Source organism: Notolepis coatsorum (genome assembly GCF_963971535.1).
Source record: "Notolepis coatsorum genome assembly, chromosome: 15".
Classification (NCBI taxonomy): Eukaryota; Metazoa; Chordata; class Actinopteri; order Aulopiformes; family Paralepididae; genus Notolepis; species Notolepis coatsorum.
This window is the reverse complement of record NC_140179.1, coordinates 44,226,116-44,250,150: the sequence shown is the minus strand read 5'-3', so window position 1 is coordinate 44,250,150 and position 24,035 is coordinate 44,226,116. Positions and strand designations below refer to the sequence as shown.

The 24,035-nt window shown below is 43.9% G+C and overlaps 1 protein-coding gene across 1 annotated transcript in view; it reads left to right on the top strand.

Moving 5' to 3' along the window:
- znf800b (zinc finger protein 800b) overlaps positions 1–23,732 on the top strand; it is a 39,224-nt gene extending 15,492 nt beyond the window's left edge. The window contains exons 3-10 of the mRNA XM_084330983.1: positions 284–427; positions 8,707–8,887; positions 9,189–9,372; positions 11,345–11,507; positions 11,748–12,127; positions 20,411–21,643; positions 23,160–23,297; positions 23,671–23,732. Coding sequence (XP_084187109.1) covers positions 284–427; positions 8,707–8,887; positions 9,189–9,372; positions 11,345–11,507; positions 11,748–12,127; positions 20,411–21,643; positions 23,160–23,288 — 2,414 coding nt within the window. The 3' untranslated portion in view covers positions 23,289–23,297; positions 23,671–23,732. The remainder of the gene's footprint in view (positions 1–283; positions 428–8,706; positions 8,888–9,188; positions 9,373–11,344; positions 11,508–11,747; positions 12,128–20,410; positions 21,644–23,159; positions 23,298–23,670) is intronic.
- Positions 23,733–24,035: the final 303 nt, after the last annotated feature.

Here is a 24,035-nt window from a genome sequence, read left to right as displayed (position 1 = left end):
ATCACTGGTTAAGCTTAGGCGACTCTTTCGAAGTTGGTTAAGGTTAGAGTTTGGAATCAGGGCTGGTGTTCTATCGCCCTGCTCTAAGACAAACTCTAACCTTAACCAACTTCGAAAGAGTGCCTAAGCTTAACCGGTGAAAGAAACAGGTGTCACACGATTGGCGCGACCAGAAACGTCAGTGGCCAATCAGAGCGCAGAACGCGAACGCGGAACTGGAAATCCGTTGGTAAAAGTAATCAGGCTGCCCTGCCTGCTGACATGTGAATGTTGTGTGTTCCAGGTACCAGTCAGCTGAAACACATGCTCTTACGGGAGGTGGACACCATCTTTGAGTGTAAGCTGTGCAGGAGTCTGTTCCGAGGCCTGCCCAACCTCATCACACACAAGGAGTACTACTGTCTGCCCAGGCTGCCTGAGCCCGACTGTAAGACACACATTTCAAACACTTTATTTGAACCCACAGATCATAATATCTTAGGGTTCCTCTAATTTGCTCTGAACTTCGGTAAAACAGCTTTTCGCCTTTTGATGCCTCCAACACCTGGAATGCTCTCCAACTGACTCTGAAGCTGAAGGTTCTTCCTTCTTTTGCCGCGTTTAAAAGTATGATATCCGACCACAGTGTATCGACGTGTAGCCGATTTTTATAGTTTATTCTTATTTGTTGTGCCTTTTTATGTATGAATCTACTGATACATGTGTCCTGTTTTGTAAGCGTGTCATTGCTGTACATGAGGGTAACCACTAACCTCAGTGTCTCATGAGTTAAAATAAAGGTTTGAAATTAAACTAAATATCACATGTAGACCTTTTCAGAAGATTTCCATTGCTAGCGGAACAGCTTGGGCCCAAGTATATTTCCGGTCAGCTATTGATATTTAATAAAATTTCACACCTTTATTTATACTTGTGAGGCACCGAGGTCTCCCTCATTTATAGTGACGACGAGTTCCATATAGAAAGAAATACATAATAACATACAGACATACATACCGGTACATACATACATACATACATACATACATACATACATACATACATACATACATACATACATACATACATACATACATACATACATACATACATACATACATACATACATACATACATACATACATACATACATACATACATACATATGTAATTAACACATTCCAAAGATGCAATGTCCCTGATGACATCACTGGTGGCCATATTCAAACAAATGTACTAATTTACATACACGCACACACATTTTTATCTTTGTCCATTTTCTGTGTTCTTTATCTTCCTTTGATTCTGCAGAGCTCTCCATTTCTCTCTCTCTCTGTTTCTCTCTCTCTATCTGTGTCTCTCTGTTTCTCTCTATCTGTGTCTCCATTTCTCTCTATCTGTGTCTCTCCATTTCTCTCCCCGTTTCTCTCCATCTGTGTCTCTCTCTGTCTCTCTCTCTCTCTCTCTCTCTCTCTCTCTCTCTCTCTCTCTCTCTCTCTGTGTCTCTCTGTTTCTCTCTATCTGTGTGTCTCTCTCTGTTTCTCTCTCTGTTTCTCTATCTGTGTCTCTCTGTTTCTCTCTCTCTCTTCTGCTAACTACTGTTCTATCATCTTCCCTGTCTGAGGGCCACCCACTATCTACTTCTTCACACACACACACACACACACACACACACACACACACACACACACACACACACACACACACACTCACACTCACACTCACACTCACACTCACACTCACACACACACACACACACACACACTCTCTCTCTCTCTCTCTCTCTCCAGTGCTCATTTTCAGTCCTTTTCACTTCACTTATCAGGAAATCATCTTTCATCTTCTATAGTGTGTCTTTGATCTCTGTCTCATTAGTTCTCCTCTCTCTCTCTTCTTATGTCTTTCTCCTCTCCTCACTCCTGTCTTTCTCTGGTTCTTCTTATCTCTTTCTCCTCTCCTCACACCTGTCTTTCTCTGGTTCTTCTTATCTCTTTCTCCTCTCCTCACACCTGTCTTTCTCTCTCTTCTTATCTCGTTCTCCTCTCCTCCCTCCTGTCTTTCTCTCTCTTATCTCTTTCTCCTCTCCTCACCCCGGTCTTTCTCTCTCTCTTATCTCTTTCTCCTCTCCTCATGCATGTCTTTCTCTCTATCTTCTTATCTCTTTCTCCTCTCCTCCCTCCTGTCTTTCTCTCTCTCTTATCTCTTTCTCCTCTCCTCACTCCTGTCTTTCTCTGGTTCTTCTGATCTCTTTCTCCTCTCCTCACTCCTGTCTTTCTCTATCTTCTTATCTCTTTCTCCTCTCCTCACGCCTGTCTTTCTCTCTCTCTCTTATCTCTTTCTCCTCGCCTCCCTCCTGTCTTTCTCTCCCTCTCCTTATCTCTTTCTCCTCTCCTCACTCCTGTATTTCTCTCTCTCTCCTTATCTCTTTCTCCTCTCCTCACTCATGTCTTTCTGTCTTTCTCTCTTTCTTCTTTATTTTCTCCCTTTTTTCCATCTGTTTCTTCTCTTCCCTTCTCTCCTCTTCTCTCATATCCTCTTCTCTCCCATATCTCCTCTTCTCTCTTCTACTCCTCTCATCTCCCCCTCTCTTCTCCTCTCCTCTTCTCTCTCCTCTTCTCCTCCTCTTCTCCTATGTTCTGATTATCTGATAATCAGTATTGCTACATAACAGAACTCAACAGCAGCCTTGGAGTCAACTACATTTACATTTAGTCATTTAGCTGAACGCTTTTATCCAAAGCGACTTACAAGTTCTGTACGACAAGTCATCAGGAAGGGCACAACTCTATCAGCTGAGTAACAATGTTCATCAAAGTGTTGAGTGCTACAGTGTAGGTTAGTTTATTAGGACAAGTGCATGACAGTAAGGTTAGTTAGGGTTAGATTTCTTCTTTTTATTTTTTATTATTATTATTATTTCAGATAATGGTTGAAGAAGTGCGTCTTTAGTCGACGGCGAAAGATTGGACGGGTTTCGGCTGTCCTAACTGGGGTGGGTAGTTCATTCTACCATTGTGGGGCAAGGACTGAGAATAGGCGACTTCTCTTTGATGACCCTCCTGGAGCTCGGATAGGAGTAGGTCTGAGGCGGCCAGAAGATGCAGAGCGTAGGGGTCTTGAGGGTGTGTAGTTAGAGACCATTGACCGGAGGTAGGCGGGAGTGATTCCCTTTGCCGCACGATATGCCAGGTTGAGGGCCTTGAAGCGGATTCGTGCAGCAATGGGGAGCCAGTGCAGGTCCCTAAGAAGTGGGGTGACATGGGCCGAGTTCGGTAGGTTTGAGATCAGGCGGTCCGCTGCGTTCTGAATGAGTTGAAGAGGCTTGGTGGCAGTGGCCGGGAGGCCAGCAAGCAGTGCGTTGCAGTAGTCGAGGCGGGAGATGACTGTTGATTGGACGAGGAGTTGGGTGGCTTCTTTTGTCAGGAAGGGGCGTATCCTTCTGACGTTGCTCAGGAGGAATCTGCCGGTTCTGGTTGTCGCTGCGATGTGAGCAGAGAAGTTCAACTGGTCATCGAGGACAACACCAAGGTTCTTGGCGGTCAGGGACGCGGTCACAGCTGCATTCTCGACTGTGATGGAAAGGTTGGTCAGGGGGGAGGACTTGGCCGGCAGGTGGAGCAATTCTGTTTTGCTTAGGTTCAGTTTGAGGTGGTTGGTCGTCATCCAGGCGGAGATGTCGGACAGACAGGCCGAGATCCGCTCAGAGACGTGGATATCTGAGGGAGGGAAGGAGAGGAAGAGTTGAGTATCATCGGCATAACTGATACGAGAAGCAATGAGACGTGATAATGTTACCCAGTGATTTAGTGTAGAGGGAGAAGAGAAGGGGTCCTAGGACCGAGCCCTGGGGGACACCCGTCCGCAGGGCGCGGGTGGCCGACAGGGTCCCTCTCCATGACACTTGGTAGGAGCGGTCATTGAGGTATGATGTCAGCCATGTCAGCCATGTCAGCGCAGAGCCAGCCACTCCCATTCCTGCGAGGGCTGTGAGGAGGATCTGATGGACTGTGTCGAAGGCTGCAGATAGATCTAGGAGAATCAGGACAGAGGAGAGGCCTTTCGCTTTTGCTAAGTGAAGTGCCTCTATGCTTATTTAATCTCAAGCACCTTAATGATGTCGGCTGTAAAAAGGAACATAACACTTATTTTTCATTACAAACATTTTCTTTTCAGCTGCAGCTGACCCGATTAAAATAGTTTTTGTGTGCTAATGGATAAATTTGTCACAATGACAAAGCAATAGCTAACAGTAGCTGAAAGCGTGCCTTTTTATTATTTTTGATAAATGGTTTTATTAGTTTTACCCAGAAAAGTCATTACGAGTGAAATGATGGCTCAGTTTAACAGATAAACAAATTCAGCTGTATCTGCAAGATGCTCTTTCACATAACACAGAATTATTGCTTTTGGACGCCCACAATATAATTCACGGCCACAGCAAATATATTCCACAGACTAATGCATGCATATTAACAGTGCTTCTCATGTTGAACGCCCACAGCTCTTCATGCTACTGGAAACTGAGTTGATGTTTTGTTTTTTGAAGGAGAGTGGGCAGTGAGTCTACACGGGAGAGAAGGTTGTTCAGAAAGCTGAGAGGGAGACGGAGTAGGAGAGACACAAGAGAGAAGGTTCTTTATTGAGACACTAGGAAGGCTGAGAGGGAGACAGAGTAGGGAGACACAAGAAAGATGGTTCTTTATTGAGACACTAGGAAGGCTGAGAGGGAGACACAGGAGAGAAGGTTCTTTATTGAGACACTAGGAAGGCTGAGAGGGAGACAGAGTAGGGAGACACAAGAAAGAAGGTTCTTTATTGAGACACTAGGAAGGCTGACAGGGAGACACAGGAGAGAAGGTTCTTTATTGAGACACTAGGAAGGCTGAGAGGGAGACAGAGTAGGGAGACACAAGAAAGAAGGTTCTTTATTGAGACAGTAGGAAGGCTGAGAGGGAGACACAGGAGAGAAGGTTGTTTATTGAGACAGTAGGGAGGCTGAGAGTGAGACGGAGTAGGAGAGACACAGTAGAGAAGGTTCTTTATTGAGACACTAGGAAGGCTGAGAGGGAGACACAGGAGAGAAGGTTCTTTATTGAGACAGTAGGAAGGCTGAGAGGGAGACACAGGAGAGAAGGTTCTTTATTGAGACAGTAGGAAGGCTGAGAGGGAGACGGAGTAGGGGAGACACAAGAAAAAAGGTTCTTTATTGAGACAGTAGGAAGGCTGAGAGGGAGACACAGGAGAGAAGGTTCTTTATTGAGACAGTAGGAAGGCTGAGAGTGAGACACAGTAGGGGAGACACAGGAGAGAAGGTTCTGGTGGGATCTGATTCTATGCCAGCAGGGGAACATATAGCTTGAGCTTAATGCACCACAACATGCAGGTGTGCATTACCTATTACCCGTGTTACCTAATTTCTAACACAACATCATCGTCCTCCACCACTATGGATTCTGCAACCACTTTTTTGTTTCTCAAGAAAATATAGTATCACTATGCGCCGGAGACTCATCTCCTTTTACACAACCTGCTGTTTGGTCCAGTCCTTTTGGATGCAATGTGCTGTGAAGCTGATCCGTGGCTCAGCTCCAGGCTGCGTGCGCCTCTTCTGCTCACGATCGCAGTGTTCAGCTTTGTCACAACCTCAGCACATGTTTCATCAAAGCATCTGCATACCGTATCATTTCTTATCCTTAATATTGTGACGGCAAGTCTTATAAGTTGCTGAAAATCATCGCCGTTCGCTGTGAATCACTTGTTATCTGTATCCATCGTCTCTATAATTGCCCTGTCCGTCTTCTTGGTCCTTGGGTCTGAAGCGTCCATTTTGCTTGTTGATCGAATAGTTGAGGGACTGTACTCCCGTCTTCTGGAAAACCTTTTTTTTCAGCCACCAGAATGGGACTCTGGACAACAGTGCTTAAAGGCATACTGAGTGGTTTCAGCCACTAGATGTCACTAGAGCACCAGCATGTCGGACCAAAAAATTGTGGCTCTTACATAGGAACCGCTGTACCATCAAACTATATATTATTCAAGACCCAGCAATATCATCAAATCAAACTTACCGCTAACAATGTTTTGAGAAACATATTTTAGGTTCAACCTTAGGTAGAAAAAGAGAAAGTTGAGTTAAGAGAAAGTGCACAGGCATTCCATGTTGGGGGAAATGGGAAGGAGTGCAGGGGATACATGCACACATTGTGCACATAACACGCACATAACACACATAACACACACATAACACGCACATAACACGCACATTACATTCACATAACACTAGTAGGGATGGGTACCGAATTCGGTACTTTTGAGGTACCGAACCGAAACACGTCGGTACTACCGAGTATCGATTCAAGTGAGATACAGAATTTTTTCTTTTTTCTTTTTTCCTTTTTTCTTTTCATGTCAACGTTCACACGCACAATGTATGCTTACCTAGGATTTGACTTGATTCAACAACAAAGCAGTCGGAGCAATGGCAAGCCGAAAACTGTCGAAATTGTAGTTATTTGAAGTTTGGATTTTTTTTTTACGACTGAGAAATAAATGTAAGTAAATTTCTTGAGACTAAAGTACCGAAAAAAGGTACCATTGGGTACCGGTATCGATTCACAGGTACCGGTACCGTATCGGTTCAAATGTGAAAGGTACCCATCCCTAAACACTAGGGCTGACCCCTATTAGTCGACTAATCGGTTTAAAGATAAAAAGATTATTTTTTTATTATTATTTTTATCATTCTTTCCAAAAGAAAAGAGGCCTAGAAGCGTGGCTAACGCTAATGGCACGCATACCAGAGGCTAACTGCCTGCGAAAACAGGCACAGAGGCACTGAAAGAGGATTTCACCCATCTAGTGAACACACTAGACAAATATCAAGATGTATCCATCAGTGGACCAATTGCATGCTTTTGCAGAGGACAAGAAGCCTTCCGTCGACTCCTTCAGACATTAAGCACCCCCCACAGCCCAAATGGAATGATAAAAAAAAATATATATATATATTATATTTATTATTATTTTTATTTTTTTAGTCGACTAATAGCACGCACATAACACGCACATAACACACACATAACACACACATGCTGCCCAAATCATGATGCAGAGGGATGGGTCTCACAGGGCGGTGATAATCTGAGGCTGTTTCAACAGAATAGTCCCATAGAGGTGCTTTGGGTCCTCCTGCTGCCGTTTGTAATGTTGTCAGTTAATTTGATTTAATTTGTATGTATGTAGTATTCAATATCTATAAAAATGTACATGAATGATTTAAGTTGCACTTTAATATGGGGGAATGATACTGCAGTTGTTGAAACTCTCTTAGGCCTACATCACGTTGTACTAATGTTCTATTTATAATGGGCTGTTCTGTGGCTGAACTGGTCAGGATTACTGCTTCTGCTGCGCCTCCTCTTACATTGTAAAATACCATTAATGTTCATGCATATTTCCGGGGGAAGGAGGATCCTAACGTGTGCCATTTCATTTCACTTCAAAGGTTTCATTTTCGAACCCATTAATGCCTTGAATGTTTTTCTTCATGGAGTTGAGTTACTTTCTGAAACTAATATCTCTGATGTGACATTATTCTTCATTGCTCCATAGTTGTGTTATTCTTCATTGCTCCATAGTTGTGTTCTTCATTGGTTCATAGTTGTGTTATTCTTCATTGCTCCATAGTTGTGTTATTCTTCATTGGTTCATAGTTGTGTTATTCTTCATTGCTCCATAGTTGTGTTATTCTTCATTGCTCCATAGTTGTGTTATTCTTCATTGCTCCATAGTTGTGTTATTCTTCATTGGTCCATAGTTCTGTTATTCTTCATTGGTCCATAGTTGTGTTATTCTTCATTGGTTCATAGTTGTGTTATTCTTCATTGCTCCATAGTTGTGTTATTCTTCATTGGTTCATAGTTGTGTTATTCTTCATTGCTCCATAGTTGTGTTATTCTTCATTGCTCCATAGTTGTGTTATTCTTCATTGCTCCATAGTTGTGTTATTCTTCATTGCTCCATAGTTGTGTTATTCGTCATTGCTCCATAGTTGTGTTATTCTTCATTGCTCCATAGTTGTGTTATTCTTCATTGGTTCATAGTTGTGTTATTCTTCATTGCTCCATAGTTGTGTTATTCTTCATTGCTCCATAGTGGTGTTATTCTTCATTGCTCCATAGTTGTTAGGGTCTTGCTCTTACAGCTGCTAGCGAAACGGAGACGGCAGGTTTTCAGCAGAGCAGCAGTTAGTCAGTCTGCAGTAGAATGCGTTAATAATGACATACTATAATCAACAACCGTAGCATGGTCATAATGAATGTACTAATAAAGTTGACTTATATGAAGTTAACTTTAATTTAAATGGCATTAACTTGTTTTTAGTGTATCCTCCATGTAAAACATCGATGTATGTCCCAACATGAGCAGTGGAGGCTGCACAGCCGTCAGCCACTATCGGAGCCAAGTTCAGCCCATAACAATAGTTACTAACTAATACAAATAGTGCATTTCAGCCTCCTAGTCCTGGGGCAAAGGCTGTGGCTGTTGGCGGGGCTGGGAAACTGTTGTGGATCAACCAGTCAATCAACCAACCAACCAACAGAGCGAGCTATAGAGCTGCTGGTTGCTCAGCTAAAAACAATAAAGAACAATCACAAGGTACCAGACAAATTAATGTCTTCATTTCATTCATTGATCATTTGCTGTTAACAATAATATGTCCCCCAGGTCCTCCGGGTGACGACAGGCAGAGCGTGGCCATCAAGGACCTCCTGGAGGCCATCTACCCCCGGAAGGACCGACCCGACTACGTGGTCCGTCTGGAACCCATCCAGACCAGCAGCAAGGCTGTGTTCCAGTACCTCACCACAGAAGAAGAACTGGCCCGGTACCCCCCACACACACCCAGGTTAGTATGACACACACACACACGCACACGCACACACACACCCATGCACACACGGTTTGATTCTGTTGACATCCAAGGGGACAGTGCAAAACAAGATGTACTCATTGTACTGATTCTTGTACTTCAGTCATTGTTGTTTCTGGCTACAGTTAGGCCTCGGGCATCTCTCACACAGAGCTGTCCAATACACTGTTACAACTGAACATATATATATTAGTCATGGAAAAGTCATAAGATCTGATGAGCTAAAACGTCGTGCGTTAACACCTGAAACCCGCTCCTTCTCTCCCTGCGTCCACAGTACGAGGCAGAGCCCGGTGGGCTGGGGAGCAGAGCCAGAGGAGGCCATGGAGACCACCTCGCCCCCCAGCCAGCCAGGGGGGGCAGCAGAGAGCAGCACCTCCCAGGCCCAGAGCAGGAGGGAGCCAGAGGAGGAGCCTGGAGAGGAGGCGCCACAGCCGGAGGAGGAGTGCTCTACCAGCGGGGTGAGGGCACACTGGGGATGGGTACTGCTACCACCTGACCCAATAATACATTACATACCTGTCCTGACCCAATAATACATTACATACCTGTCCTGACCCAATAATACATTACATACCTGTCCTGACCCAATAATACATTACATACCTGTCCTGACCCAATAATACATTACATACCTGTCCTGACCCAATAATACATTACATACCTGTCCTGACCCAATAATACATCACATACTACTACCTGACCCAATAATACATTACATACTACTACCTGACCCAATAATACATTACATACCTGTCCTGACCCAATAATACATCACATACTACTACCTGACCCAATAATACATTACATACTACTACCTGACCCAATAATACATTACATACCTGTCCTGACCCAATAATACATTACATACCTGTCCTGACCCAATAATACATTACATACCTGTCCTGACCCAATAATACATTACATACCTGTCCTGACCCAATAATACATTACATACCTGTCCTGACCCAATAATACATTACATACCTGTCCTGACCCAATAATACATTACATACCTGTCCTGACCCAATAATACATTACATACTACTACCTGCCCCAATAATACATTACATACCTGTCCTGACCCAATAATACATTACCGGTACATACCTGTCCTGACCCAATAATACATTACATACTACTACCTGCCCCAATAATACATTACATACCTGTCCTGACCCAATAATACATTACATACTACTACCTGACCCAATAATACATTACATACCTGTCCTGACCCAATAATACATTACATACTACTACATGTACAGCGATTTGAGGAGGGCTTTATTTGAGTAATACTAAATAGTAAATCTGGATTTGTTTTGGCAGTCTGAGAGTTGTATGTTTTTTTTTTTTGTGGAGGACATCTTCAGTTTTGCAGGATGGAGAAAGCATGGCACTTGAGAAAAAACACACTATATCCTATATAATTGTATATGAATTCCTCTTGTTTCTTTGTTTAAAAATACATTGCTTACAGCTTGTGTTATATTTTGTTTTATTGTATTTTCTTTTTCTTGTGGCCATCTTGGTCTATATGTCATTTGTCAAGTAATTTGTCAAGTGTACTATTATATACTTATTGTTTATGTGTCTTGTAAGCCCATATGGGCTGGGCATACACCTGTATGTAAGACACGAAAATAAAAAACATCAAATCAAATCAAGGGCGGCTAAGTGGCGCAGTGGGCAAGGCGCTCGCCACTAACGCAGGAGATGCTGGGTTAGAGCCCAGCTCTCAGCGTTGCTTCCGGCTTGGCTGGTCGTTCATACTAATACAATTGGCAGTGTTAGGGGGTGGGGAAGCCGGTGGGTGGGGATTGGACGTTGTGGACAGCGACTCCTACAGGTCGGTTGGTGCGCCTGTACAGCAGAATCAGGAAGCAACGGGGGCAGCGTGAGCCTCCCACGCAGACCCCCGCCGCTGAGAGATCGCGCTGCTGCGGTGAAAAGATGTGACGGCTGCCTCCTCGAGTACCGGAGGGGACACGTGATGCAAGGCTTCGTCCACATTGCAGCCGACCAGTGGGAGGCATGGTCTAACAACGTTCGAGACAGGGGAGGGTAGAATTGGATAATACGAAATTGGGATGGGAGAAAAATAGAAAATGGGGAGAAAAAGTAGATAAAAAAAAAAAAATCAAATCAAATCAAAACTACCTGACCCAATAATACATTACATACTACTACCTGTCCTGACCCAATAATACATGTACAATACTGATGCAATACTATGGCTTCTTAACACTAAATTGGGGAATATGTGAGATTTTGTGCAAAATGAATCAACATTGTTTTTTTTTATGAAGCAGTAGGCCTATATGTATGTATCGCTCTCTCTCACTCACTCACTCACTCACTCACTCTCTCTCTCTCTCTCTCTCTCTCTCTCTCTCTCTCTCTCTCTCTCTCTCTCTCTATCTCCCTCAGGTGGATGATGTCGTCATCTCTTGTTGTTTGTGTGGTAAAGACTTTAACTCACGGCGCAGCATCAGACGTCACTGTCGTAAGGAGCATCAGACTAAACTAGAGGAGCTGAGGAAGTTCACTGAGACCAGGACTGTTCCTACCAGCCTGCTGTCCATGGTTAAAGGTACCTCTCCTCTCCTCTCCTCTCCTCTCCTCTCCTCTCCTCTCCTCTCCTCTCCTCTCCTCTCCTCTCCTCCTCTCCTCTCCCCTCCCCTCCCCTCCCCTCTCCTCTCCTCTCCTCTCCTCTCCTCTCCTCTCCTCTCCTCTCCTCTCCTCCCCTCCCCTCCCCTCCTCTCCTCTCCTAACCTACAGACAATGATAACGATTAAAAACACATTCATGATGATTACTGTCATTGCTAAAGGTCGCCCGCGGCCCCTGAACACGCCCAGTGGGAAGTCGTGTCCCGTCTGCTTCAAGTCCTTCGCCACCAAGGCCAACGTCCGGCGCCACATCGACGAGGTGCACCGGGGGCTGCGCAGGGACACCATCACGCCGGAGATTGCCACGCGGCCGGGCCAGCTCCTCAGCCTGGAGGCTACGCCCCCCAGGAGGAGCGCCAGCTCGTCTCCGATGCCAAGCCCGACCCCGAAGACTACCCCTAAGGCCACCCCCGTGGCCGCCGCCAAAGCGACCCCTCAGAGCCAGAACCAAGCTAAACCACAGAACCAGTCCCCGCTCCCGGTCCAGTACAACCTGACCTCCTGCCGCTGTCTGCTGTGTAAGAGAACTTACAGCTCCCAGGTATGTTGGTGTATCATTACGTTACTGTCCTCAACTTGCGTTACGTTACTAGGACTGTTCTCACCTTGCGTTACGTTACTAGGACTGTCAGTCCAATGAGCGTCCTTTGAGGAACTACTGGCGGCTACAGGCAAATATACTCTACCAAGTAGTTTTAGAATAGTGCTGGCCCAATTCCAAACAGTTTCAAAGGACGACCATTTGGCGGGTCAGGTTAGGACTGTCCTCGACTGAACACATTCTGAGTCCTTTAGTTATAGGAGCTTGTTGACTATTACATAAGGAGGGCTGTCCTTGACTGAAGACATTCTGAGTCCACTAATAGTCATCATTTAAATGGTAGGCATGTAACAGGCAGTGTGTTAGAGAATTAGACCAGTAAGAGTCAGTGTCAGTAGACTGTGGGTTTTAACGCCTGATGTCCAGCTCAGTTTAAGGAAATGAACTAGCTCTCTGTTGATTTAAGGACGGTACAGTTAAAACTCATTATGTTTCCAAGATGGTTCATGGCCTTTGTCCAAATTACTTTCCAGGCTATTTCAGCCGAGATTCACACAGCCATGACACAAGAGCTAGCATGGCCACTTTTTTATCGCAGCATCTTGGAACCACGACAGGTACATTGCTCAGTTGCATCAGAGTGGAACAAACTTGTCTGATGAAATACAATGTATTCCTACCCGTTGTCCAGCGTTTCAGGGGACCTCTTAAAGGCTCACTGGAATGGTTTGTTCAGGCGTTAAAACCCACAGTCTACTGTAGAGCTGTCCCCAAGCCTGTTTTTGGGATTCGAACATTCGCCAGGGTTTTTCGAACGGACGTTCGAACCATCGTTTTTAATCATCAGTACTGTCGAGTCTTAGCGCACATTTACGCATATAACATCGTACTGGAGTACTGACTACGTACTGGTCACGGGAGGCTTCAATAACGTTTGGATGATAATCCATTTTGTGAATACATTTGTTTGTGAACATCTTTGTTAGCCGACGGCTCCTGCTATCTTAACGTTAGCAAGCTAAAGAAGGGCTGCACTCTGCATAGCTTATTTTTTGTGTAAAATAACGAATAAAAAAATTTCAAAAGCGGAGGTTCGAACCCATTAAGATCGAACGTTTGGGCTCAGCCCTAGTCTACTGACTCCAAAACGTTCCTGTAAACATGTTAGGGTGTGTATTTACCACGTGGTGAAAAACAGGGCTTTTGAGGTGATGAAATCACTGCGCCCAGGCAGCAGTGGTTCGGCATTTTTTTTTTATATATCTGAAATCAGAAATATTGTGTATGTTACTAGGCTTGAGTAAATTGTAATGAACCAAAGGAGAATATCAATTAAATTATATATATATATTTTTTTATCTTTGACTGTGAATAACACCATGCTAAAATTTACCAGACCTGAAAAATCTAAGCAAATGAATAAAGGGAAGATGATTAAACAGAAGGTTTTGTAGATACAGTACTGAATTCTGCCATCCGGACACATGCAATTTGAAATATGATTATAGAATATCAGGCCTATAAATTACCTTATTATGGCCAAGTCGCACATCTATGGATTGGGCCAAATCTCCCCTTTCCAATGGCAGAATTCAATCTGGATTTATTATCACCAGGCGTGATTCACAAGTACAGTTACTTTTTTATAATGTAAATGTCTCCAAAATGTTTCATCAGATTACAACGCCGTTTTTTGCTAGATGTTCACAGAAAGGTAGAGAAACTAACTGTGTTCTGTATTATGGCAATAACGTTCAGGTTTGTGGGAGATAATCCCGAAAAATAATAGAAATAAAAAAGTTTATCCAGAAGTCAGATGATTGACAGGGGCTGACGTGAGCTGGGTAGGGTCGTTTTTTCTAAATTCAAAAGTCCATCAAAAGCCCTGGGTCTCTTCCTTCAAAAGACTACACTCACTTTTGGCTGTGCCACTTCCTCCCGTCAATATGCGCCGGTTTCCGAATCAATGCCCTGAGATTTCTATAATCATATATTTCACTAATAACAGTTACAATCATTGGTAAACAAACGTAATGCTGAAAATATACACTCTGACTGCTGTTTTGACAGGGTTAGGGTCTTTACTCTTGGCTACATTTGAAAAGAAAACGCAACATTAATTCATACATTCTGTAGAGATTTATGGCCTGATGTCATTTGCGGTCCAGTACCGGACCGCTCAGGCTTAAGAGGTTAACCCTGTGAGGCCCAAATAAAAAAGACATTAGCAACATCAGAGGCCAGAGGGTGGGACCTATAAACACATGAAGGGTGCTGTGACTGAAAAAAAGGTTGAGAAACGCTGGTATATATGGTGTGGCTTTTTGTGGTACCACAGTCATTTTTGTGGCTCTTAGTCTCTGACTGGTTGGCCACCCCGGCTTTAATTAGGGGTGGGAATCACCAGTTTCATCACGATACGATATAGATTCTTTGGACAACGATACGATATAAGCCGATATCACAAAGTCTGCCACGATACGATACGATTCGATTCAGGTGCCTGCGATCGATATGAGGCGATATTATGTGCCCATTTAACTAGGGCTGTACCGAATGTAATTTTTTAACATTCGAAGCTTCGATTGAAGTATTCGAAACGAAGCTTCGAATGGCTATAAAAAAATTAAATACTAAAAGAAATTCTTTTATATATATATATATATATATATATATATATATTTATTTTTTTAACTGAATCCTCAATTTGAATAAAGTGATTAATCTGATTAAATTAGTCTTTTTCTTTTATTAAATCAACTTTCTTTGATGAATATAGCTCTTTTTCGTCAACATAAATAATCCAATAAGGGCACGGTTGGTATGAAAGTGATGGTGACGTCTTATAGTATAATATTATAATATTAGTGTAGCCTAATCTTTAACTGTAGCTGTGAAGACAGTTTTTTTTTTTTATTAAAAAATAAAAAATAAATATTAAGAATTAAAAATTCGAATGTTGATTTAGAATTCGAATGTCAACATTATGATCGAAGCATTCGGTACAGCCCTACATTTAACACAATCAGTCACATTTAGATCAACAAAAAAAAGGCTACGGAAATATCAATTGACGTTTTTATTTTTGAGCTCTTCCAGACATTTAAATGAAAAACAATCTATTGTTTTTAATACAAATAGACCTCCTGTTTAATATCAATTAAGCAATGCGAACTGAAATTTGGCCCCATAATTACACATGCGATCCGGATATGGCGTGAAACACAAAAAAAATATTCTAATCCACATAAATGGCATAATCATACTCCCTTATTCAATAACAATGCACTCCTGATTAGAAAACGACCTATAAGATTCCCTAGATGGGAAAAGCAAGGCATACATACATTAGGAGATGTTTTCAACAAACAGGGTATTTGTAGCTATGATGAAATAGAAAAAAAGTTTAATCTCACCGGTTCCACATATCTTTTTTACGCACAATTATTGTTATGTTTTAAGACTCACGGTGTTCCATTAAGGATACCAATTGCACACCACAGATACCACACATTTTTCTATGAAAGAGAGACATCGAGACGTTTTGTATCAGATTTTTATCATCAATTACTAACGGCTTCGTATGAAACCCTCCACCTAGACTCTGTTTGGAGGAGGGATATACCAGACCTATAAAAAGATTTTGATTGGCAAGAAGCCTGGGCAAATGTTCGACTTGCATCAAGGAACCCGGACCATCAACAAATCAATCTTAACTATATTCATAGGACATACTTGACTCCTATAAGACTGAACAGAATGGGTCTTAAACAAGGTTCCAAATGCTCCTTATGTACAAATGGGGACGAGGGGACATTTATGCACATGTATTGGGGACTGCCCACCAGTTAAGATATTCTGGGAAGAAGTGACCCAGCAATTATCAAATCTCTTAATTCTGAATATACCTGTACACCCCTCTATATTACTGCTGAATGATGTTTTTGAATATGCAGTACCTATACAACAAAAGAGATTGGTTTTATCTGGTATTACAGTGGCTAAAAAACTGATAGCATCACGATGGTTTCAACCGGAAAAAATTTGCAGAAAGGTCTGGATTCTTGTATAAGACATTTATCCAAACGATGAGTTAACTAATGTACACTGTTTTACAATGCTTGTATATCTAATCGTGTGTTGTCATGTTTGTTTATGTGTTTGTTTAAAAAATAATAAAAAAATAAAATACAAAAAAAATAGACCTCCTGTTCACTGTAAAGTGCCACGTTTTTATATATTGAGCTTTAAACTTTAAGTAAAATGTTTTGGAACTCACAACACGCAAGCTAAAACCCCTTCCTCTCCCAAACTGTTCCTACAATTGTTTTATGTTGCATGATGATCATGAATACATTTATTATGTATTCATGTTTAAATATCAACATTATCTGTCCATCCTCAGTAACACACACACACACACAGAATGCCCCCACCCCTCCTCCTTCCCCTATCCTCTCTCCTGTTCTCTCACGGTTAGCTGTAGGGCTGGGCGATATGACGATATTATATAAATATCGGGTACAGTTTTTAAACGTATCGTGGATATCGTGATGTTCTGCCCAAGAGGATTGTGTCGCGTCAATCTGGTCCACACGTTGAAACTTTTGAACAGCGCCGCCCCACACACACACTACTGCATCAAAGTTACTACTTATGATAACAAAGGCATTCGTTTTGTGGCATTAACGTTATATAGTTACACGTTCAATAACATCAGCGTATTTACATAGCAACGTCCGAGGTCGACCTAGATATAGCAAGCATTAGTCGTTCATATCTCAGCCCGTGCTGACTCAGTTGTGCCCATTCTGCGGTCTGTTAATAAAGTTTTCAATCAGACAGATGTATGGAAAGGCTTTTATTATAACATCCGTTGCAGTAAAATCATTATGCCTCCAGTCGTTTAGTCATCCTGCGGAGCTAAAAGCTAAACGTCGGCCGCGGGGAGCTACGGCTACCATTGTTGTCATTGAGCTCTCCAATGGCGGAAGTAAAAAATGAATACACGCTTGCCGATTGGTGCTAAGAACAGCAGGGCGGGTGCAAGCGGTGTGACGTAATTGGCAGACTCGACTGTCAATCAAAATGATTCCGTTTGCCGTCTGAATTAATGAAAACGTTATTAACAGATTGCAGCATGGGTACAATACAGTACAGCTCAATACAACAACAGTGGACTGGAGGATGCAGACCAGAGAAAGACTTTCGTCTTGTTTACATCAGGGTCCCCCATTTTCAATTCATCATATTTCATATCTAAATCATATAATATCTCATTGCTAAATATATGCAATATATAATCTAATAATCCAATAATCTAAATCTAATATATAATATAAAAATGCTAAATGCATGGGTATTTTATTTTGTCTTTAATGTTAGCTTGCAAACTCAAATACTGTCTTGGTAAGCCTCATAATGAATTGTTTGGGGAAAAAAAGAAAAACATTGTGATGCGTATCGTGTATCGCCGAAAGGTCAGAAAATATCGTGATATCATATTTAGGCCATATCGCCCAACCCTAGTTAGCTGCTTAGCTTAGTTAGCTTAAGCAGCCAACGTAACGTTAATTTAGATCTGCCCACGCGATGTGGGCATAAAGGAATGGCAACGATGCAAAGCATGTTAGATGCATTTGACCCGTTGCGGGGAAAAAACTGCACAGACTTATATCGGGTTGCAAAATAGACGCTCTGTTCTGCTGTACAGAGCTACACGGAGTTTCACACTACTGGGCGCGGTCGGATATGACGTTGCCGGATTTTCAAAATAAGAGTATCGCAATATGAATCGATCTTTTTACGTTGCATCGATCCTATTTGATTATTGATAATAGATCGATATATCGATCTGGATCGATGTATCGTCCCACCCCTAGCCCTAATACCTACATGTTATCAGTTATATTTCTGGCCAGCTGCACGTATGTCTCATGGTGACTTTGGGTGCTAGCAGCGCTACCCATGGCGAAAAATCTGTGCCACTTTTACGTTTCAGCATAACATTTGCTTTAACCCATTCTGCACCAAAAACGAGTATACTCGTTATTGCCGTCCAACCGTGGAGCGCCAACAACGAGTAAACTCGTTTTTATGATGGTTATTACTTTTATTCGCTATATCTATTCATAATTCATGGCTGCAGCCTCTGCAGACCCCTCAGACCCTGTCTGAGCCGGTAGACGGTCAACACCGCCCTCTACTGCCTTGCGGAGCTATTGCACTTCATTGGAAACGGTCTGGTGTGTTTAAACAATGGCATGGAACACTAACCCCGCCTGCCCGTTCATGTGTAACGCTCTGTAATGTCGGGGACAGGATCGCTGTGGATAACTGGAATGGCGATCAGATAATTGGATTCTTTTTTTTTGCATTACATCAGAGACAAGGTAAGAACTACCGTAATTCCTCTAATAGTAACCGGGTCTCAAATACAAGCCGGGTCTCTATTAATGGCCGGGTGCGCTCTTGAGCTAAGCAATTATAAGCCGACCTCCTAATACAAGCCGGGTTACTATTATACTGAGCTGCATACTGAGCTAGTTACTTGATTTCACTTTGAAAACGTTGAAATGACCAGTGACCACCTGTAATTGCACTGTTTACTATTTCATACAGTACTTGGTTTCAATAAATGAACCCAGTACATTTTACTGGGTTCAAACTGACACAAAATGTTGATTTATTCATTATGATCCGTTTGAAAATTTGAAATATAGGCCTCCCTCTTATACAGGCCTCCTCCTAATACAAGCCTGGTACCCGCTACAGTTGAAACAAATACAAGCCGGGGTTACTATTAGAGGAATTACGGTATATATAAAATGTTTTTTTTTGTTTTTGACCAACTTTTTCTCCCCCTTTTTCTGTGATTTTTCTCCCATCCCAATTTCCTCTCGTGCCAATTCTCCCTCCCCTGCCCTGATCGTTGCTCGCATGTGCCCCCCACTGGCCGGTCGTAGGGAGGGTAGAAGCCCATCACATGTCCCCTCCGATACATGTGGAGGCAGCCCGTCACATCTTTTCACCTGCCAGCGCGGACTCTCATTGGCGAGGTGTAACATGTGGGAGGCTCACACTACCCCCGCCATTTCCTGTCTCTGCTGTGCAGGCGTCCCCAACCGACCTGTAGGAGTCGCTGTCCACAACGTCCAGATTACCACCCATCGACTTCCACCCTCTGACCGGAGGCAACGGCGACAGCTGGAGTCGAACCCGGTGTCTCTTGCGTTGGTGACGAGCGCAATGTCCGCTGCGCCACCCAGCCGCCCGTAGTACAATATATATGATGTAATTTGACATCTAAAGTCAGAATAGTATGCAACTCTATTAACACTTTCACTGCCACGCCGTGTTTTCCTTTTTACCCACTGAATGCCACTGTCCGCTCCAATGTTAACTTTAATATCGCCTAATCTATGTTTTAAATTATGGCTATGTGTCTAATCTGCCCGTCGCTTATCAAAGACCGCTTTTCCAGTCAGTGCTGTCAAGGCAGATTGGTTTTTTATCACTTCATTTCCGTTTCAGAGCATTTAGAAAAGCACTCGTTTTGGAATAAAAAACAGTTCATTCTGGACCATTTTGTGAAAATCGCCTTTTACTGTAATATTCCATAACGTTGTTATTTGTCTGCCTATTTATGAATCGTTTTCAAATCAACGCTAGATGATCAATATTATACGTGCACGCAAGCACATTCGGGCCGCGCACGGATAATCGCCGTTTTCATTTCCTCTTCGACTTTTACATAGAAACCGAAAGAGCCCATTTCACAAAATACCTATATCTTCATCAAAATGTGTCTGATTATCCTAACACTGATAACATAGATTCCTTACCTGACATCAGATGGTATCCAACTGGTATATTCCAATTCCTGATCACCATTCGAAAAAATCGATAAGTGTATTGATCCAACGTGTGTACAGTGCAGTACATGCATCCGCGGGGCTCAGAGCCCCCTGAATGAACGCTGGGACTCCGGCTGCATCAGTGGACTGGAAAATGTGGAGTACCGGATTTCTTTCCCCTTCCATTTTCATTGAGTCCATTCCAAAATCCCTTATGTCATCTGGGAGAGGACAGGGGGCGCTTTTTTCCACAATGATCGCCGGCGCCGCTCGGGTAGGCTCGGGTGATGCAATATGATTTCAGATCGCAAAAAAAAATTAAAAATCCGGGAAATCTCGTGAGTGGCTTTCAACCACCTATAAATAAACCAGAGTATTCTCGTGTGTGGCAGTGAAAGTGTTAATGGTTATCATGTATGTATTTCAGATCATGCTGAAGAGACACATGCGCATTGTCCATAAGATCTACAACCTGAAGAGCGGCGGGCCTGTTCCCACGGCAACCTCCACTACCACGGCGGTTGCCCCAAACAACAACAACAACAACAACACCAGCAGCAGCAGCGCAAGCGCAAGCGCTACCACTAGCAACAGTATCCGGGTGAAACAGGAAGTGGTGGAACCTTCGGACGGCGGCGACGAGGAGGACGACGATGATGATGAGGATGATGAGGAGGACGCCGACAGCAGCCCCTCCCCCTCGCCGCCTCCCAGCAGCGACGCGGCCGAGGCGTCCAAGGTCGTCCCCGCGGCGACCAAGGGCATGAAGGTGAAAGAGGAGGAGCCGCCGTCGAGCCCCAAGTCGTCCACGTCTTCATCGGCGTCCTCGACGACCCGCGGCCGGGGGGGCAAGACGCCCAAGCTCTCGGTGGGCTTCGACTTCAAGCAGCTCTTCTGCAAACTGTGCAAGCGGCAGTTCAGCTCGCGGCAGAACCTCACCAAGCACATCGAGCTGCACACCGACGGCAACGACATCTTCATCAAGTTCTACCGGTGCCCGCTCTGCCGCTACGAGTCGCGGCGCAAGCGGGACGTCCTGCGGCACGTCACCGTGGTCCACAAGAAGTCGTCGGGCTACCTGGCCAAGATCATGCCCAAGCTGGAGAGCCGCGCGGTTAAGCGGCCGGCGGAGGTGGTGCTGAACAACCCCCCGCCCGCCAAGAGGCCCCCGCCGGGTGTCAAGGAGGAGGTGAACGGACACCACACCTCCTCGCCCTCCTCGCCGCTCCCGCCTCCCTCTCCCCCGGTGACCCGCAAGCAGGACCACCTCCTCTCTTCCTCTTCCTCCTCCTCGGCCCCGGCCTCTTCCTCCTCCGCTCGGATGTCCGCTCCGGCGTCCGCTCCGGCCGCGAGGAAGCAGCAGGACCTCTCCTCCTCTTCGACCTTCACCCCTTCGTGTCCCGTCACCAGGAAGCAGGAGAGGCAGGAGCGGCAGCAGGAGCGGCAGCAGGCCCCCCAGCAGCGCGCCCCCAGTCCCCCTCTGACGAGACGTCACCACGACCCCTCCTCTTCCTCCTCCTCCTCTTCCTCAGCGCCGCAGACCCCCCACACCAGAAGCCATGAGGCGGAGAGCGTCTCTACCGGTTCCACTGAGGTCAGAGTGACCAAGAACTTCTCCCTCCACGCCTGTGACCAGTGTGGACGAGCCTTCGCTAAGAAGGTAGCACTTTTTTTTTATTAATCAGAATAATGCAGGCTGTTTCTAGGGAATGTTTGGTGTGTTTCTTGGAAACACATTGCACGCACTTCCCAAAATGTCATCGTTATTTACAAACAGTAAAAGTCTATATTGTATTCCCTATAAAGGAAACGCAAGCCATGCAAAATTTCTTTCTAAACGTGTAGACGTGTTTTAATCTCAACTCTCAATCTCTACTCCAAGCTGTACCTAGAGTCTCATAAGTCGTATATCTCGTCTCCTAGCTGTACCTATATACTCAGAAGTCTTATATATAGTCTCCTAGCTACCTAGATTATCATACGTCTTATATCTTGTCTCCTAGCTGTATCTAGTCTCATAAGTCTTATATCTTGTCTCCTAGTTACCTAGATTATCATACGTCTTATATCTTGTCTCCTAGCTGTATCTAGTCTCATGAATCTTATATCTTGTCTCCTAGCTGTATCTAGAGTCTCATAAGTCTTATATCTTGTCTCCTAGCTGTATCTAGTCTCATAAGTCTTATATCTTGTCTCCTAGCTACCTAGATTATCATACGTCTTATATCTTGTCTCCTAGCTGTATCTAGTCTCATGAATCTTATATCTCGTCTCCTAGCTGTACCTAGAATCTCATAAGTCTTATATCTTGTCTCCTAGCTGTACCTAGAGTCTCATAAGTCTTATATCTTGTCTCCTAGCTGTACCTAGAGTCTCATAAGTCTTATATCTCGTCTCCTAGCTGTACCTAGAGTCTCATAAGTCTTATATCTTGTCTCCTAGCTGTACCTAGAGTCTCATAAGTCTTATATCTCGTCTCCTAGCTGTACCTAGAGTCTCATGAGTCTTATATCTTGTCTCCTAGCTGTACCTAGAGTCTCATAAGTCTTATATCTCGTCTCCTAGCTGTACCTAGAGTCTCACGAGTCTTATATCTTGTCTCCTAGCTGTACCTAGAGTCTCATAAGTCTTATATCTTGTCTCCTAGCTGTACCTAGAGTCTCATAAGTCTTATATCTTGTCTCCTAGCTGTATCTAGTCTCATAAGTCTTATATCTCGTCTCCTAGCTGTATCTAGAGTCTCATGAGTCTTATATCTTGTCTCCTAGCTGTATCTAGAGTCTCATGAGTCTTATATCTTGTCTCCTAGCTGTATCTAGTCTCATAAGTCTTATATCTCGTCTCCTAGCTGTACCTAGAGTCTCATGAGTCTTATATCTTGTCTCCTAGCTGTACCTAGAGTCTCATGAGTCTTATATCTTGTCTCCTAGCTGTACCTAGAGTCTCATGAGTCTTATATCTCGTCTCCTAGCTGTATCTAGAGTCTCATAAGTGTTATATCTTGTCTCCTAGCTGTACCTAGAGTCTCATAAGTCTTATATCTTGTCTCCTAGCTGTACCTAGAGTCTCATAAGTCTTATATCTTGTCTCCTAGCTGTACCTAGAGTCTCATGAGTCTTATATCTTGTCTCCTAGCTGTATCTAGAGTCTCATGAGTCTTATATCTTGTCTCCTAGCTGTACCTAGAGTCTCACAAGCGGAGTCATCGTAACGCAGCAGCAGCAGCAACAGCAGCAGCCGCCAGCACCTCAGGAGACAACCGCAGGAAAGGAGTCAGCACACGCTCCAAGTCTCTGCTCTGGTGAAACGCTCACGTGAGTCTGTCTGTCCTTTGTATTCTCCCTCCTCCTTTCCTCCCTCTTGCTGATTGATTTGTTTATTGAATTTAGTTGATTTAATTTGAACTTTGGGGGGGGGGGGACGGGACGACGACGACATGTGAAACAAGCTTCTCATGCACATTCTTAAGAAATGTCATCAAGGATCAACACAATAAAGATAAAAGCGGATTTCCATTGTGCTCCTTAATGGGGGGAGGGGTTGAGCAGCATATTTTCACAAAATCACACTCCCTATCTCTCTCTCTCTCTCTCTCTCTCTCTCTCTCTCTCTCTCTCTCTGTCTCTGTCTCTGCTCTGTCTCTAACTCTCTCTCTGTCTCTAACTCTCTCTCTCTCTCCCTCCACAGGCTCCGGTGGAGAGCAGCCGTTAATGGGTGAGCAAGAGCCGCTAACGATGACAAAGAGAGAGAGAGGGGGGGGGGGGGGGGGGGGGATCACAACTGGAAAAGCTCAGAAAGAACAGAAGCTTGCGTGCCGAGAGAAGATGCAGAGGAAAACAAACAAACAACAGAGGGATGGTGAAGGAGTGAAGCGTGAAGACTTCACATAGTTCTGGACCAAATATATTGTTGGAATCCGACATTTTTCTTTCATTGTTTTTTTTTCTCCTTTTTTTTGGAAATAAAATAAAAAGACTTACTTTAGGTGAGACAACTAGAGACTGTCGTCCACGCACCGGATACCTGTCGCAGAGACACAGAGTGGCCTGTGG